This window comes from Phaethon aethereus (assembly GCF_964289735.1).
Source record: "Phaethon aethereus genome assembly, chromosome: 1".
NCBI classification, from domain to species: Eukaryota; Metazoa; Chordata; class Aves; order Phaethontiformes; family Phaethontidae; genus Phaethon; species Phaethon aethereus.
The window spans coordinates 80,483,629-80,503,142 of NC_138575.1; the positions used below are offsets into that span (position 1 = coordinate 80,483,629).

A 19,514-nucleotide genomic window follows, 5' to 3' on the forward strand; every position below is an offset into this window, starting at 1 on the left:
GGACTTCCAACTGCTGGAGAATGTCTCCATGGAGACCAGAACTCTGTTCCCCGCCACAGCTGGTAAGAAGGGTGTTTAAATTTAGAAACAGCAGATCGTGTGTGGATACACCCGGTGCCGCAAGAAACAAATATTTCGGGGCCAATAACCTACACGAAACACATCCGTCGGCAGCACCGTGGCCCCCTCGATGACACAGGGGCTCGGGACGGAGCCGCCGCCAGCGGGCCGAGCAGTGCCCGCCTGCCTCCTCGGCCACCCCCTCCGCCACCCCCTCCGCCGCTGCCGGCAGGCCCCGACGCTGCTGGCCCGGCCCCGGCTCCTCCTCCTGCGGGGGCGGGAGGCGCGGAGCCGCCGGGCAGCGGCAGCGGAGCTGGAGTGGGATCATGACGCCGCTGAGGGACTGCAAGGTGAGGGCAGCTCTGAGGTGGAGCGGGACGGCGTGGCTCCTCGCCTGTCTGCCCGGCCCGGCCGCAGCGAGCGACCGCGGGGGCTGCTGCCGGGCGCACAGGGACGACGGTGCGCCCTTGCGGGGGGCGGTGTCCTCCCGTGTGGGCTTTGGGGAGGACGCGGGGGGCTAGGGGGGGGCTGCTGGCGGGCGCTGGGTCTGTGGCGGGAGGGGAGCTGAGCGGAGGCGGCTGAGGCCGACGGGAGCCAGCCCCGGTGTGGTGAGGCCTCTGTTGGAGCTCATCTCCCTTAACCTCCCAGTAACCTTCGCCACTGGGTGGGTTGCAGGTGGGGTGAGGCTGGTGTTGGGATCTGAAAATGGGGAAGAGTCGTTGCACCTTTCCCTCCCACTCGGGAAGCAAACTCGTGCTTGAACGTCTCTGGGTCTTGTTTATAGTGCAGACTGGTCCCACAGGCACTCACCTGCTCTCTCTGTGGGCCTCAAAAGTGAGTCAGGCCTTTTTTTAAGTCTAAACCAGCTTCAGGTCCAAGGGTTCAAAATCTGGCTGCAGGAGCTAGTTACTGATTAGTCATTTGCATGTTTTCTTCCCGATGAGGTTCATTCTCTCTGTCACTCCTTTTGTTGTTCTTTTTTGGTTAATTAGGCAGGGGGAGGTAAAAAAAGAAGTCTTGAAGATCTTCTGAGAGTGCCATAGTTCATGAACGCCAGAGCTCTGGAGAGCTGCCACTCGATTAATAGAGGATGTGCTAACAGCAACCCGCGAAGAGCAGACTTCTCAGAGCCAGCTGGGGTTCTAGCAGGGAAAAAAGTAGAAATAAACAGTTGCCAAGTCCCGTGACTAAACTCTCATCTTCAGGCAGGAGAAAGGGCAAGGCTTTGGTCTCACCAAGAAGCAGTAAGAAGAGCCGAGGCCATGGTGCTCTCCTCTAAGAGGCATCACAGAGTGTCTTCTGGAGTTAGAGAGGAAGGTTGCGGGTAATTAGTGTAACAGAACTCAAAGGCAGCCTCTGTGGGAAGGGGAGGTGATAGTTGTTTCACAAACTCTCCAGGCTGATTTTTACCTACTTGCACTTCCTTTCTCATGGATTTATTCAGTCACAGTCTGATACCTGAGAACAGACAAGCCCCAAGACATGAATGTCCCAAGTAGTCTGGGCAGGACCACTTGTCTATGACCCAGAGCACAAGGGGTGCTGGCTCTTCTGTGCTCCCAGGAGCACTTTGGTTCTTGGTTGATGACAACAGACTAGGTTTGGAGCAGATCTTTAATGTGTCCTAGGAGTCAGCAGCTGTTGCAGAGTGGTTCTTCCCCGCAGTCCATTGTCCTGGTGCGCTATCAGGAAGAGTAGTGGCGTACGTGATTGTTGTGGCTTAACCCCAGGTGGCAACTAAGCACCATGCAGCTGGTTGCTCACTCCCCCCCTGGGTGGGACAGGGGAGAGAATCGGAAGAGTGAAAGTGAGAGAACTCAAGGGTTGAGATAGAGACAGTTTAATAGATAAAGCAAAAGCCGCGCATGCAAGCAAAGCAAAACGAGGAATTCCTGCACCACTTCCCATCAGCAGGCAGGTGCTCAGCCATCTCCAGGGAAGCAGGGCTCCATCCCACATAACCATTACTTGGGAATACAAATGCTGTAACTCCAGATGTGCCTCCCGCTTCCTTCTCCTTCCTCCAGCTTTATATGCTGAGCATGACATCATGTGGTATGGAATATCCCTTAGGGCAGTTGGGGTCAACTGTGCCAGCTGCGTCCCCTCCCAACTTCTTGTGCATCCCCAGCCTCCTCGCTGGTGGGGTGGTGTGGGGATCAGAAAAGGCCTTGGCTCGGTGTAAGCACTGCTCAGCAATAACAAAAACATCCCTGTATTATCAATGCTGTTTTCAGCAGAAATCCAAAACATAGCCTCATACTAGCTACTATGAAGAAAATTAACTTTATCCCAGCCAAAACCAGCACAAGTGATGTGATACAGCTTTGCTGCCATCCTCCTGTTGCCAGAATGGGAGTCTTCCAGTGAGGAGTGAGTTATGTGGACTGTAGCCTTAGCAGACCAGAGGCTTTCCAGAGTGGATAGAAAGAAATAGCATGTACTTCAACTAGATCAGCAGTGTCCTTAGTGATGGATGCAGGCCTTTTGTTACTAACCCTTGTTCTGCTGTTTTTTTTCTGATGCTTACGCATAGACATTTTCGTTGCTATGAATCCTCGCATTAACAAATCTCCTCAAAATGGGATGACATTTTCTACTTGGCACATACCTTAAGCTGTTGTGCAAAATGGGCAGTAGCAAAGAGAGCTGCTTTAAATGGAGCTTGTTTTTGATGACTGTTGATAAAAGTGGTTCCTGGCCTGTTTTGCAGGGCACCTTGAAAGGTAGCCTGTAAGTAGCAGGCCTAACCTTACTACCCTCTTGACTTTTCTCTTTATGCTATTTCGGGATATAGTATGAACTGTAAAAAAAATTTGTAGTTTTATATTCAGATCTAGTCTTTCAGGCTTGTAATTTGAACACTCAAGTGCTTGAGCTACTGGAATATGAGCCTTTAATCCAATCACAGTGAGAAAGCTTTAGGATATATTAACAAAGATGTCTTTGTCTGGTTACTTAAAATTTTTGACAGTTGGGTCATTAGAAACAGAAAATACATTAAAGTGTAAAATGAGACAAGCTGAATTCTTGCAGCATCTGCAAGGATTAATCTCCCATTAAGGGGAGTCTGAATTGGCTTGCCCCAGGTCTTTTTTTATGTCTACCCTGAATATTCTCTGTACTGGAATAAAAGTGATGCTGAAGTGGTTGGGGCAGCTCTTCAAAAGTGTGTATGCTTAAATGGGAATGTATATGGTGTGCTGAAGGTAAGTCTGTGCTTGAGAAGCTTACAGGCTTAAGAGGCAATGATGGGTGCAGTATAGGAATGCTGAATGGACAGTGATTAGTAGAAATAAACCCAAACATTATTAAAAATACCTGAATAGGTTGCCAAGGGAAGCACGTCAGCTTGTGAGATGACAGGCTTTGTGGTTGTGTGGCCATCTTGTGTGGGGGAAAAGGCCTGCAAGCAACTAGAGATTGCATGCCTGTTTGCTGTAGACATCCACATGAATAAGTTAAGCATTTTGAAATGAGCATTGGATTTTTCATTTTGTTGCCTGAATTCCTTAAGAGAGCAGTCATGGAGACAACCATGCACCAGGGTGCTGCAGTTGCTGCAGCTTAATTCCACCATTGAGTAAGCTGCACATCTGCCTAATGAACTGTTTTAATTCTCCAGCAGCTAGCCAGGAGATGTAGCACCTCAGTCAGTGTTATATAGCTTGTTGAGAAACTATGGCAGCCTGATTCTGTTTTGCATTTCAGCTTTATCAAATGCCCATGTTCTTCCTTTTTGTAAGGCTTGTATACAAATTTGTGGTTCTGATTCTTTGTTGGTTTAACTCCAGCGCCTTGGTGGATTTGTTCTGCCAGGCTATTTGGCCTGCAAGTTACTTATTTATTATTTATTTCAGTTATAAAAGAACATGGTTTTATTTTACCATGTCTCTACTTACATGAGGTATGTTTGCAGCAGAGGGACTAGCCAAAAGTTGAGTTGTAATGAATTAAGGATGGGTCTTTCATTATGAGATGCGTAACCCATCAAATCTTTCACGTTATAAATTGTTGCTTCCTTATTCCTACTGCTAGCCCCAACTAATTGAATATTCAGATGTAACTACAAAAGGTTTGTGTTTCTGCACACATTGTCCTTCCAGCTTTTTTTTTTTTAAAAAAAAAAAAGCATAGTTGATGAAAATATCTGAACACCATCAATTTGAAAATCTGTTGGCATAGTCTGGAAAGTGAGTAGGTTTGTGTTTGTTTGTTGTGCAGGCCTGGCAGGATGCTGGACTTGTCCTGTCCACCACTAGCAATGAAGCCTGCAAGCTGTTTGATGCTGCACTGACTCAGGTATGACCAAAAAGCGCAAGAAAATGCGATTTGAGGGGACTTGTGCATGAAACAGTCTTTGCTGTAGTTGATATTTAGATTTCTTAACAGCTGAGAGCGCCTTAAAATCAGGCTGCCACAGGAGTTCAGCCATTATCAGGCAGCAGAACACCCTTGTAGCAGAGGGCTATGCCAGATGCTACAGCTGTGGGGAAAACCTCAGCCAGTGTACTCATCCTACTTGACACTGGCAAATCAACCAGTTGACGTAAACCGCGTAGAAATCCAGGCTTATTAGTTCTGCTAGTGACCAAACTATCTTAAAGAAAACAGTTTTTCTGTTTTCCTACTACACTAACCCTGTCTGAATGCAGTGTTTGTTTTTTAGTCATTTGCCTTGCTTACTTTTGAATTTTAAACATCCGGGAGAATGAAAAGAAGCCAAATATCATCAGGGATTCCTGGACCCTCTCTCTCTGTCTCTCTTATAGTACGCAACCTGGGCCAGTAATGAGAACCTTGGAGGTATTGAGGGGTGTCTTTCCAAATTAAAAGCAGCAGATCCAAATTTTAGTGAGTATAACCTTTCATTCTTGGCATGGAAAGTGCTAGATAATACCTGGTGTCTAGAGTAGGCTGGGCTGGTTTTGTGAGGGGTTTTTTTCTTTTTTTTCTTTTCATTTCATGTCTTTTTAAATGGCTGTCATGAAAAGCCTCTAAGAACTTTAGGCTTATGAGACTTTCTGGACCTCTGTGACTAAAAGTCAGTCTTGTTTAAAATAAGCAACTCTCCCTTGTGTTTATGTAGGGCTGAATGTAATGCTACAAGCTCAACTTGTAATGTGCTGTTTTCTGTAGCAATGGGACATGTCATTGCTAATGGTTTGGAGCTGATTGGCACTGGAAGTTCAGTGCGGCTCAACAAAGAGCTGGACAGTGCGATGAGAACGATGATGATGCTTTCAAAATCACAGCCACTGACTGAGCGGGAGAAGCTTCATGTATCAGCGTTGGACATGTTTGCCAGTGGGTAAGTCCACTGTCATCCCATTTAAAGGACTGTGAAGAGTTTTAGCTACCACAAGTGGAAGCAGTAGTTGGTAGTAGTGTTGCCTGACATTAGCTGACATCTAGCAAAGGATCAGTGTGAGATGGCGGAGGTTGTTCTTGAATTTATCTCTCCAAGCTGTAAGCACCATGCCTAGTTAGAGAGCAGCACTGTAGGAGGGCAAGTGCTCTATTGCCACCGCATCGTATCATTAAGCACTCCGTGTTTTAAATCTGTTGTAGATCCATCAGTGGAATATATGGTTTAGAACTAGGAAACTATTTGACTACAGTACGGTCCAATATAATATAACACAGACTTGAGTCCACAGAAGTGTGTGGACTCTGTGTCAAAAGCTATTTCCTCTGTAAAATAGGGAGATAGCAATGTCAGAAGTGCTGTAGAGGCTTGCTGTTCCATTCAGTATGATGAATATATGTGCACTGCAGAAAGCATGGGCTAATGATTCCTTTTCGTGATTTGTTTGTCAAACAAACAGGTGAGCATGGATTTACCTCACATACTGCTTAGCACAGGTAAAGAAGAAGCTACTGAAGCCCTGATACTATGGGTTTGATTCCCACTAGAGGAGAGGGAAGATGTCTTTCCGCATGTGAAGTTAGATTAATTATGGTAGGTCTCTGTAAAAACAGTTCAACCCTGTAGGAAAATACTTAGATCTATGATTTAAGCTTGTTTCACTTTCCTTGTGTGTTGCAGTGACTTCTTGTAATCCAAGGACATTTCTTTCAAAAGATTTCTCAGAAGGTGCTCAGTGAAGATAATGCTCAGAAAGATTAAGGAATTTATTCCTTCAAGGGGGAAAAATAGGCATTTGATGTTGAATTACCTATTTTTCAGAATAGCATGAATTTAGAACTAACAATGGAGGTGGGTATGTTTGCCTTCTCTCAGCGATCAAAATAATTTTTTATTTCTAGCCAGCTTCCAAAAGCTTGTGATCTATGGGAGCAGATTCTGCAGAGCCACCCAACTGACCTGCTAGCCCTCAAATTTTCCCACGACACTTATTTCTACCTGGGATATCCTACACAGATGCGAGATTCTGTTGCCCGGGTTTATCCTTTCTGGACACCTGATATTCCATTAAGCAGGTGGGTCACGTTTCTTTTTGAAAATTGCTTTTTATCTGGTGTGCTCTTACTTTGTGTTTTTTAAGTTCACATACATCTAAACAGCAAGATCTGTTGGAAACAGACATGTAGACAAAATCAAGGGCTTAGAAGTGAGTTCAGCCTGACCACAGCTAGAACATCTCTCCTGTATCCCTGTTGACACTGTTGCTGAGGGTTTTTTCTGAAGTGAACTGTGGCCTAATTAGTAAATTTTGCTGTCAAATATAGCACGTGGTGTGTAACAAACAGGATAAAGTCATGTAGAGTTACACGTGAATTGATACGTTGCAAAAATAAATGATAAAATCAACTTTTATTCATCTTGATCCATGAAATAAATTAACTGCAACATATACCACATGTTTAAGTAGTTCCTTCGCTTTAGGAGTTTAAAACCAAAACCCAAAACTCCCAACAGATATTTTGAGAAGCAGAAACATATCCTGTGGTATTTTGCAATCTACAAATCTGCAAATACAATAGCAGTTAAATATTTCTTAAAATGACTGCATCAAGTATGTGCGTGAGAGCATATAACATCCCTAATTTTCCTTTATGTTGGACCTTTGTTACTTAGTGGGCATGCTTTGTGACTTTACAATAACGTTAACCAGTTCTAAAGAGTCACTTCACATAAAAGTGCTCTCCTACAATTTTGTGGGCGCTGGAGAAAGTGCAGGAGACTACACTCATGTATTGCCTTGGAGACTCTCAGATAACTTTGGTGACAGCATTGTTTTGCTTCCAGCTTTCTAATTCTGTGTCTTGCAGCTGTTACAGAGATCAGCAGGTTGTTCTGTGCAGCTCCTAATTACAGCTTTTCCAAACATGTGAATACCAGTTCTCAAAACACTGGTGACACCTTGTTACTGTTGTCTCCCAGCCTCTCATTTCCTATGAGAACAAGCTAGTTGTTCTGTATTCTGCAAGCTTGAACCCTCATTGTAACTTGCGTTGTAAGGACTGTTTTGAGGTAAATGCTATTTCTAATATGTTTTTTAGTCCTAGATTAAATCTACTTCTAAATGGATGATGTGCTGTTTTTCCTCCTTTTGCTTAGCTATGTGAAGGGCTACTACTCTTTTGGATTTGTGGAAACAAACTTTTTTGATCGTGCTGAGGAGCTTGCCCGTGAGGTAAACTGCCTGTTACTGGTGCTAAAAGGTTTTAGGATTCTTAAACACGGTCTGTATCTCTGCGTAGTGGTTTGCGCAAATGCCATGAACTGACTCTCTCTGTCATCCCAATTGTTAGTAGAAGTAGCAAAGGGATAAAGTTCAACATGGAGATGCTCACAAAGTTTCCTAAGAGACTACGGATAACTAGTCCTTAGAAAGATTCCCCCATCTATGCCATACCATACCATGACAGTTTCATCTTGACTGTACTTCTTTCACTTGCTTATGAGCATGCCTTGTCAGATGGAGTCAAAACACTTGTAAAAAAAATCCATATATTATCCCATCTGCTGTTTCCCCTATGTATAATTGGCTGTTTACTCCTATTAAAGAACGTTGGATTGGTTTGATATAATCTGCTCTTGACAATCCATCCTGTTTGGGTTCCCCCTTCCTTTTTTCCCTGATGCTTATTCCTGGATTATTGAGCAATTAACTGTACAATGTTCCTGGGGATCAATATTAGCTGGCGTGTTTCTTTTTTGTGAAGATAGTAATTATATTTGACTTCCTCTAGTCCTCAGGATTATCCCTGTCTTCCAGAAGTCTCAGATACAATTAATCTCTAATGGGTGTTTTTGTCCATGATTTGATGTAACTTTTGTTACATCAAATTGCTGAAAGTGACAACAAAGACTGAATGTTAATATTTACTAGGTTAGTGACTAACCTTGTAAAATGCCTAAAACCTAGTGTGAGTTGTTGGAGCAAGAAAGAGGAATTTGCTCAAGAGCTGGCTATGTTCTTGAAGAAGAAATGATTACCTGCAAGGCAGTATGTCATGGAATATATTGTGTCTGTGCATGCAGTTTTTCATGGCTGATACTGATGTATGTCTGTGAAATAAAATGTCATTTGATAATCTTTGTCAGAGCCCGCATTTGAAAGCATTTTGCAGGTGTTCATCTCTATGCAGTAGGAGCTGGGACATGAAGTCAGCCAATAAACATTTTTTTCCTTCTCTGTCCAAATCAGACTTCCTGGCTGTGGTTACTGGGAATTGTACAGGGATGTACTCAACATGCAGCAGTAAAAAGTAGTGTCTTATTTCAGCAATGATAAATATTGTTATTTGCAAGTTGTAAGCTTCATCACGTTTTCCCTTTTTCCCCTTATAGGCTTTGGCTATAAATCGGACAGATGCATGGTCTGTTCATACTATAGCTCACGTAAATGAAATGAAAGCAGAGGTGAAGAAAGGGTTAGAATTTATGAAGGAAACAGAAACCAACTGGAAGGTAAACATTCTTGTAGCATCTCTGGAAAAGCTCTTTCTAGGTCGTCTTTATCTCCCCCAGCCAAGTTCTTGATTCTTCTTGCATCTAATTCCTTTCTATCTGCAGATAGAAGGTACAAGCAATGCAAAGTTTACATATCACTTTAGTGATGGTGGTAGTCCTGTTACTACCTATGCTACTTTTGAAGGAAGAGGCAGGAAAAAATGCCATATTAGGAGGGACACATACCTTGGACCACCTTAAGTCGTCGTTACTATGAGTGCTGAGATTACAGAAATGGCAAATGTGTCAGTAGGCCAGATTCACACAAAGCCTGTCCTCTCACGCTGCCTTACATTAGCTAGGAATATTGTAATAAATATTTCTTTTCAGCAAGTGTGTGGTTTGTACGTGCGTGTGTATACACAGCCCCACTCCCTAGTTTCTTTTTCCTGGTGGAGCTGATTATAGAATCATTAAGGTTGGAAAAGACCTCTAAGATTAGGTATTTTACATCTCATAAAGACATGGCCGTTTCGGACAGGTGAAACATCAGATGTGAAAACTGTGATTTATTGATACATGATTGATATATATGTGGTTTATTGTGTGGTTATAAAAGTAAAGTGACCACTGGTATTTTCACAAGTTTTTTGCTTAGACTGAGATGATCACTGAGAGTCAGTTGAGGAACCTGGCTTAATCTCTTCACGGGAACTTAAGATGAGGAGTGAAATGACACAGTCAAATCAAATGTTTTAGAAGACTCATAAAATATTTGTTTGCTTCTGGATGGGGAAGGATTTTTAAAGGTCAACTGTAAAGAAAAGAGAAATGATGCTTTTGTCTCTCTTCTAGTGTGCCGAAGTTACTTTATATATCCAGCATATTTGAGTATCTCTCAGATACAGGTTGATTAGTCTGTCATATGGTCCTTTGCTGTAAGTGCAACTTAATTTTTATTTATGTTGGACAGCATATGTTTTCCCTATGATTAAGTATGTTATATTCAGAGCAGAAGGCTGTGAGGTTTGAATTTGTTAAAACTGGCAAGAGTCTGCTTTAGAGTCATCTGAGCTGACTGTTCTACCTCACCCAAAGAGCAGGGCTGGATAATGAGGCTAGAAGGATTGTTTGTTTTGCACTTGTTTTTTTAAGGTAAGCAGTCAGATACTGAGCTTGGAAGTGCAGGCAGAAAACCCTTGCTGGAGGTTCTGTCATTTGAAGTCTGTCATTTCCCAGAAACCATTTTGTCCTTTAATATGTTAGTTTTAATGAAACAAGTGATGTAGGGGACTGACAGTTTGTCGGTGATGCCTTAAAAAGCCCCAGTCAGTGACTTTCGGATCGATTTTTGGAACTCTGGTTCTTAAAATAGTTGCATGCCTCTATGATTTATACCCTTTATCCAAATAAAATAAAGTGCAAGTAGAATTATCTAATGTACCTTCGTGCCTGACCCAGCATAGTTCAGATTTATAACAGCTGGCATTGTCATAATGATAATGTGTATAATCACTTCTTTTGTACAGTATTTTTCATCTTAAACATCATGAACACAGAGCCTTAAACTGTAAGCACATGAAAAAAAGCAGGGCTCTCTAAGGGCCTTATTAAAAGTCAGTTGTATTTGATTTGGTGATTTGAATTTTTTTTTAATTTTCTTTTAATGACCAGGATCATCTATCTGTACTGCCACAATATTCAGGCTCCTTCTTTTTCTTTTAATTCATCTTCCTCCTTCTCAATAAGAGTGGAAAAGATTTTGTACAGGTCTTCTTTACAGAGTTCCTCTGTCCACCCCAAAAAGCAGATGCCATTTTTTTTAATGTATATTTCAGCACAAAATCAAAATGGGCAAATAATCTTACCAGAGGAACCTGTCTGCCTGTGCTGTTTATTATGAAATAGGAAAGGTTTTTCTTGTGAGCTGTTGGAATGGGTTCCTGTAGCCTGCTTTTATTTAGTTATTTTAGTAACCTGGAAGCCCACTTCTCCTTTAGCAATTTAATCTCATTCAGAACTCAAAATCTGCAGCAGAAAAAGGATTTTGGTTTATTCAGTGAGGTAATCCCATGTTCTTGTTTGTATGACATTTGGAATTATAATATGGTATTAAAGTTGATATTACCAGGTTTATGCCAAGCACTTAACTACTTCACTTGCTCAGGTTTGGTTTGTGATCTCATATTAAACAAGTAAAGGTTACCAGAATGTTTATCTTAGCACCATAAAGTTCTGACATTCACTGGTAACCTTTATGCTTCCTGAAAGAAGTTGTCACTATGAAAATGAAGATGCTTTTTCCACTTGCGATGACATTAAATTTAACTGTAGTACTGGGAGAGAATGGGAGGAGAGGGATGAACCTTTCTGGTATTTTAATTTTCACCAAAGGATTATGAAATTATATTCCTCTCTGCACTCAGAAAAATGAACTGCAATGACATTGTCTTGAAGTGCAGGCTGGGGAGGAGTATTTGAAGTTCTGGTGCCAGCTGAAAAGGACAGTGCAAAGTTGGTAGAGTCCAGCAAATATTCATCTTGTCTGATGAACCGCCAGTGCAGCTTCTGTAGTAAAACATACGTTTAAGAAGTGATTCCTCTCTGTCTGAGATAGGTGTCTAGGTGGGTGGGATGAATGGCGCTCTTAGGGTGGGTGTTTCTCTCCACTATCTATCCAGGTTACTTTAGACGAGACGCCTACATTTTAGGTGAGACAAATCTTATTTTTGTTATAAGTGTGTTTTTTTTTCTTAAGGAAAAAACAAAAGTGCTGCAGAAGGGTGAATTCTGAGGCATCCAAGTGAAATTCTCTGGAAAATGACATGGGGGAAACCTTGTTTTTGAGGTTTCTCCATGAATAGCTGCAAGGAGCAAATGTATCAAATGAGAAGGTATCCTGGCCAGCTGATATAAAGTTCTTGTCTCTTCTGTCTCATTAAATACTCAGTTTTGCTGAAGAAGAAAACATAAATCTGACTCGATACATTTAAGTGGGAAATTATTTTGTAAATAATATTTTCTCCTCTTTTTTTTTTTTCAGCACAGTGATATGCTTGCTTGCCATAATTACTGGCACTGGGCTTTATACTTTATTGAAAAGGTATGAGATATTTTCATACAGGTTTTTTATAGTCCAGAAAGGTCATTCATCTAATGCTATTTAAAAGGCAGACCTAACATTTATAGGTTGGGCCTTTTTTTGGCTATTTAAAGGTATGTTTTTATAAAATAGCACAATCCCATTTTTACAAGCTAGTCCTTTATTACAATTATTTTGAGAAGTTCTAATAACATTTGTCAAAGTTCCAGGATCTTTGTTAAAATGTTGAAAAATTGCTGTGAGATTATTGCACGTTTGAAGATCAAAGTCTCACTAATTACACTTGACACAGTTATTTAATAGAAAGATGAACCTGGATCTCTAATTTTCAGACAAAAATTAGAGAAATTCTCTTCCAATTCAATACTAATTTGCTCTCCCAAAAATTTGCTGACTATAAGAAAGATGCAATAAGCTCTAAATTTGGTCACAAATGTTATTAATTATTAATGTTACTAACTCTTATTATTGAAACCCTTTATAAATGGTTGCAATTTTACCCAACCTGTCAGGTTGCAATGCAGAATTTCCTTGGATTTAATAATGCTTAGCACTTGTGGGGTTCAGTTCACTAGGGAGACAAATGTGTCATCATTGAGAAGGCAGTGTACCTTGGTCAGAAAACAGAGTAACTTGCTTGTATTCAGTGTTACTGACATAGAAGGAGCATAATTCCTGATTGTAGTCTACCTTCTGCCACCTTCTATCTATACAACATTTTTGTAGCCTGCTTAAAATTATTTTTCTTCCTACCTCTTTGCATACACCATATGATGCACTAATTTTTGCAAAGATCCCTGAAAGGAACCTTGTAATACCAAGTAATACCTTGTCTTTCTCCCTCATGTGTAACTTACACCAGTATTGATACCTATTATTAAATGAAACCTAAACATACTGATTATTTTGCCTAGTAAATCTTGGTTTGTCTTAGGCTCCGTTCTTTCTTTTGAGGCTTCTTTGACTCAGTTTCTTTTGATCAAGTCATAAAGCAGTTGTGAAGTAATATTATGACATCTATTAATTGTATGTATGTCTTTGGTTACTACCAGTCACTTTTGGTTATTGTATCTGAATGTTAATCATACAGTCCTCATTTGCTTTTACAGGGTGAATATGAGGCTGCTTTGACAATTTATGACAATCATGTGAGTAGGGGCCTTTTTTTCTTTACTGAGAACATACTTAAGACCACGATATGTGCTTTCTTCCTTCTGTATGAGATTGAAACCTGTCACAGTGTGCCACATACGTGTATATATATTATTTATATCTGTTATTACACTTTTTTAGGGAAACTGTTTCTCAACAGTTTTGGGTAAAATGCCCAGAAGACTCATGTGTTACATAGTTCAAGTGTTTCTTACACTGTGCTTGAAAGAGCTACAATGGCACCATTGGTACTATTTTCCATCTGTCCATATTTTTTATTCATGTTTTTTAAAAGGATGTAAAATAATTTTCCAATAAAGTCAAGTTACTTTTACAAAGAACTGATTTTGCATGTTAAGTACTAAGTCAACAGAAGCATGTCTTTTCCTTCCTGCTTAATTTATTATAGTTCTTTAAGGTTTGGATTTCAAAACAATCTTTGTAAACAAGCAATATTAAATTAGATAGGATAACATATGTTTGTAAGGATTATAAAAATAATGCAAGCATTAAGAAAGCTGCTGGGAAGACTCCTGTCTACTAACCTTGGCAAAGTGAAGTAATATTTATGGCACTATTTTGGAAAAAAAAATATACCTTGCTGAGCTTGAACTTCGTAACAGGAAAACCAACACAAATGAAGCAATATGAGTGTTTGTCATTGCAAATTGCTGTATTCAGTAAAGATGCAATTAGGGCTATTGCAAAACAGGTATTTTTAAATGAATAAAAAGATAAAATTCTGTCCTGTGAAAATAAATATGATTATCTGAATAAGTTCCTGCTAGCACATCAGTTGGGCAGCTTATGAATACCTGTGATTACAGATTGCTCCCCGGTGTCTGTCAAGTGGAAGCATGCTGGATGTAGTAGATAACTGTTCGATGCTGTACAGGCTTCATTTGGAAGGTAGGATATCCACCGGGCATTCTTTTTTAAAACTCTAAGGGGAACAGTTTTCTTTTTTCTCCCCCCTTCCCCTGCCTTGCATGTTGGAGAAGTATTTAAATATACTTACAGAGCAAGCTTGGTCAGTGTAACAGAAAAAATATTCTGTTACAGAAGAAAATGCTGCACTTGAGAAATGCCTCAATGTGAAATTCATAACAATGTCTATAACCTTTATTCTTCACAGGAGCTTTTTTTTTCCCCCCATGCCAGTATGCTATTTCACTCAGCTCAAACTAGCATAGGTCACATATTTCTTTTTTTGACAAATTCACTTCTATTGTCCCTGGAGTTTTGAGGCTGAACAATCAAGTACATAAGGCTCTGAAAAGCTGTAGACCTTCCTTGAAGTAAATTTCAAGTTAGATACTTAACTTTCTATTTTGATACTGATTGCAATAGCAAGTACATTTATATTAGCTTTTGTGTACGCTCCTGACTCAGTGGCATTTCTCCTTAACTTTTCTAAGCTAGTATTTATACACTAGAGTTCATGGTGGGGGGATGGGACACACGACAGACAGACAGAAGGACAGACATTATTTTCACAGTATTCTGCTAAAACACTAATGATGCATTGTGTTTGTTTATGAAATCTGTCTTATCAGTCTGGGTTTTGGTTGCTACAGATGGTTCATTGTGAGCATCATCTCCAAGAAGACATGAGCAATCTCATAATAAAGCCAGAACCTCACATAATGCAATCTAGAATATTGGTGATAAATTACTGTCAGTCAGTAAACTCTTTGCCCAAACATGGCAGGCTGCAGCTGAGCATTACTGTATAAATTTTGCCACATCAGGGAATGTTTTCTTGAGTTTAGTAGGAATGCTGTTTATGCTGTGTGACTGAAAGCATATTGCAAAGTCATGCTTTTGCATGTGGTATTTTTATTGAGAAAAATATTTTTTACTCTTAGGTGTAAAGCTTGGGGACAGGTGGAACAATATTCTCAAGCTTACAAAGAAGCACACCAAAGATCACATTCTTCTGTTCAATGATGTACACATCTTGATGTCCTCAGTTGGAGCCAAAGACCACAAAATTACTGATGAGCTTTTAACAACTCTTCAGGAACTTGCCAAGTAAGCAAGCAAATTAAAGTATTATATTCTATAAGTATTTTGTCCTCTGAACTTCAGGGTCATAATGTCACTGGCTTGCTGAAGCACTACAACACACTCTTCTCTGCTTTAGTATGTCACTGGGATATGTCTGGTTTAAGTAGGCCAATCTTCAGTTAGGAAATCCCTATAATTATTTATTTTTTGACTTAATGTCTAGAGAGGTTTCTAATTTTGTTGAGCAGAAATGTCTTATGTTTGAGATCATGGACACTAACTGCACAGTTGCCATATATTTCCTTTCAATGGGTTCACACTAAGCCATGTTACATACAATGAATCAAGTATTTCACCTGTATATTAGCATCCTAGAATATGTCAGCTATCTGTGGTGGTTCTTTTTTTGCTCTGATTGAAAAGGTTCTTTAATAACAGCATTAGTTGGTAGAGATATTCTAATAGCTACTGCTTGATGTGTTATGAAGTACCTCTGCAGGAAACTGAATTTCAAGTACTGCTAAAGTAATAATAGAGAATATTTTGACTTCAAATTAAATTATTTGAAAAAAAAGGAATATTTAAGTATTTCATCTAAACAATGGTTTTTTTGTGTTCCCTTACGTATTAAATAAATGTAAATTGCCTTGATTTTTGGATGTGGTTGATATATAGATGCTTTAAATGCAATTTCTCCTGCCAACCCCCATTTTTCCTTTGTTTCAGCATCTATTGCTTCTCTTGCCTTAAAAAAGATGGAAGGAGAACCTGAAACTGTCACTATTTGTTCCTGACTATAATACCTATCAATCACAAATAAATGTAATTTTTAAGAATACTTATGAAAACAAATACCTGTCAAATCAAGCCTAAGCATGTCTGATTTGACTAAAGTAGGAAGTAGCAAATATCTTTTATATAAATACATGTAAGTACATGCACACCACTTCAGGGAAGCTTCAGTGCTACTTATCCTTTCACCCAGTGCTTCCTTTTGCCTGTGTGTTCAGTCTTTTGTAGTAATACAGCTGTACATTTTTAGCTGTAGTTTGAAGTATTATAAAGCTCAATTTTATTAGTTGAGAAAAGAGACTTGTGAGATGAAGGGATTATATTAATGATTGGATTAATGGATTAATTTATGTGTATCACAAATATGTAATAGCTAAATGATACCTAAGATGCATTTTCTATGTGTTTAAAAAAGCAGTCATAAAACTTTGGCACAAACGACAGTCATTCTTGGTTTTCTATTAATATTTTCCCCTAGCGTTTGCAATTTAAAGTTGACAAGAGTTTTTTTTGTAAAGTATTCCATGGCGCGCTCTGGTGGCTGGTATCACATGCTTATTTTCATGCATGGAAATGTTAGTTAATGTGGGGGGTATGCTGTTCTTCATGAATCAATACTTCACATCAGTTGCAAGAGAAAGGGGAAAAAAAAATCAGTCTTCCATCTCTGAGAAAATGCACAGAGAGCTGGAACAAATGTTTAAATGAAGAATTGTTTTACCTTTTTCATCATTAACTATCTCAAACTACTTACTTAAAATCCACATCTGTTGTGCACTTCTAACTTTCCAGGATACCATATTTTGTTTAAGGAATGATAAACACATAGGGAAATGCTGCATAGCAAAAAATCGACATTGACCTAGTGGAAGAAATGTGAAATTTGTAATATTGACTCAGGAAGGGGAGCACAGAGTGTGCTCTGCGTTTGGTAAATTTAAGGTACTAGTGTGGGAGTGTGATTCTCAGCTGTTATTGCAAGCACTCAAAACAGAAGTAAATGACTAAGGTTCCCTCAGTGTTAAAGATTTAATTGGAAAATTTACAGAAAAATCTGTTCTAAACAGGGGATGGAATTTATAGCATTGAACTGTACACTGTATTCCTGGAAATCATCATATTGCTTGGGATAGAAAGCCCTCCTCTCCTCTTGTTGCCAACCAACCTTCTGGCACTGAAATGGCACTACCTTCAAGGCCTGCTCACTTAAGAGCTAGCTAAGGTCCATTGCTGTTTGTGGGTCTAAAAGCAGTCTGTCATGGTTAGAATAATAAAAGAGCAGACTTTGAGAGCTGTCATTGGGAATACAGTTTATATTACAAAGGGAGCAAGACACTGTGCTGTGTGGCAAACTGTTTTGCAAGGTTATTGCTTTGTGGATATATTCAGAAGAATGGAAACTGATTGGATTATGAGTAACAAAGAAGTGAAAGTAACATAACCACACTGAAAGATACTATCTAAATAAAGTACCTGAAACATCAGACTTTATAAGGTAAAAAAAATTCTGTCTGCAGGCAGTGACAGGCTGGTACTGAACTCTGTGTATTTGTAATTTAACTTACAGGAGTTAACCACTTTCTCATTCTACAGAGCACCTTGTGAAGACCATGAGCTTTCCCTGGCTCCTAGTTTGGGGTTGCCACTGTGCCAGGCTTTTGTAGAGTTTGAAAATGGAAACTGTGACAAAGCTGTAGACCTGCTGTACCCAATCCGTTATCAACTAATCCAACTAGGAGGCAGTAATGCTCAGGTAAAGGAAGTTAATAAAAGACTTCTTGATGCTACTTAATCCTCTTCCGGTAGCTTCTGTTAGGTACTTACATTGCTAATAACACTTCATTCTTAGAAAGTGAAAATCTAAACTGTGCTTGTGACTGAATCCTGCTTGCAAACACTTATTAGCATCTTTAGCTATTTAATTTTTCTTGTCGCTATGTTTCCTTCCCTGGTGGTTTTAATAATTTGAAACACAACATTGTGCCCACTTTCTAAGTTACTTATTACTTTGTATTTTTGCTGACTTCTTTTTTTCAGAGAGATGTTTTCAACCAGTTATTGATTCATGCTGCTTTAAATTCTAAATCACAAGCCAAACAAAACCTTGCAAGGTGAGTATTTTTCCTGATAAATATTGTGGAAGTAGTACTGTTACTAAAAGTAAGAAATAGCGAGTGTGCTCAAGCCACTAAGTGAAGGCTAAAATTATGCATGAGCATATGTGTTAAATGTAGCAACATGTATCTAGGATAAAAAGTAAAATAGCTTCCAATTCCAAAGGTATACTCTTGCGGTCTGAATTGAATGATCTGTATTTGTTCAAGGGCAGTTGATTTTCAAATGGTTCTGCCTTAAAATGTGGCTTCCTGCCTGTTGATCTGTGTACTTAATGGACTGCTAAACTTCTGTGAACTGCTGAAAATCAAATCTGTCCTAATGATTACATCTGCTTTATTGGGAAATAAGATTTGCAGAGTCTGATATGTGAGCTTGCCTTAGTACTAATGGCAAGAGCCTTGTTTGATTGAAATCATAGATGTTGCTTATTGATCCATACTGAGTTCTGTTGAAATGTATTGACTGGGTCTTCCTGTGCACTTAAAAGAATGGATCCTCAGGACAGTATGAACCCTTGCCTGTTCCTGTCCTGAGGTCTCTTTGAAACATAAAAATTAGACACAATATCAAAACGATTCTTCTGTGCGCTCTGGTCTCTGGGTGCTCTTTTTCAGTCTCTGTCAGTGCTGAAAATACCACTGTTCTGCCTAAACTTACTGCCAAGGCCAAATGTTTCCAGTAAGGGAAATCTGCACCTCAAGAGCAAGTCTTTGCATACTGTTTTCCTCCTCTTACAAGGATACTGCTGGTGATCTTACAGGAAAACTGGTGTTATACTCCTGACCTTCCTGTTTCTCTCCTACCTTTTCTCCTTTCTCAGGTGCCTCCTGAGAGAACGTGATGCGATGAGACCAAATTCACCAATGACGGAGCGACTTATTAGGAAGGCTGCAGCCGTTCATTCAATGGCTTAAGTCTTTCCTCTGTGCTTCAGCTGAAATAGCAATAAGCTTACTGATCAAAGTTTGGGTGCAGGGAGAGGAGGGGGCTATGCTGTAAGCCATGCTAGAGATTCACAGTAGGTAAGAGTACCCTATGAGTCAGACATCTGATCACGATTTCCTTAAAAAATTATATATATACACACAACTGTTTGGTTTCACGAAGTTGTATCTTGGATGATTCCACAAGGAAAGAAGAAGAGAGCCTGCTGAGAATGGCACAGCTTTCTGAAGCATCCCAGGCCACTGCTTTTCTGGTATATTTTCCTGAAAGTTCCCTCTGACCCTGATTGTATACAGTACAGTAACAATGCCTGGATTTCAGTCATTCATTGGCCCAATTTGTTACTTCATTAATATGTTTAAGTAATGAGTAAACTGCTCAGGTAATTCAAATGGACCTTTTAAACATAGCTAATAGGAAAGTATGGGGCCAGAGCCAATGCAGGCATAAACTGAATTCCATAGCAAGCTC

The 19,514-nt window shown here is 39.9% G+C and overlaps 1 protein-coding gene across 1 annotated transcript; it reads left to right on the forward strand.

Moving 5' to 3' along the window:
- Positions 1–386: 386 nt before the first annotated feature.
- On the forward strand, positions 387–19,012 carry TTC38 (tetratricopeptide repeat domain 38; the record flags this gene model as incomplete). The annotated part of the gene is made up of 14 exons (XM_082014436.1): positions 387–410; positions 4,285–4,362; positions 4,833–4,914; positions 5,200–5,371; positions 6,331–6,504; positions 7,586–7,661; positions 8,822–8,941; positions 11,967–12,026; positions 13,136–13,174; positions 14,006–14,087; positions 15,047–15,212; positions 17,574–17,733; positions 18,018–18,091; positions 18,919–19,012. 14 exons carry the CDS (start codon positions 387–389, stop codon positions 19,010–19,012), a joined length of 1,401 nt encoding a protein of 466 aa, XP_081870562.1.
- Between the last annotated feature and the right edge of the window lie 502 nt (positions 19,013–19,514).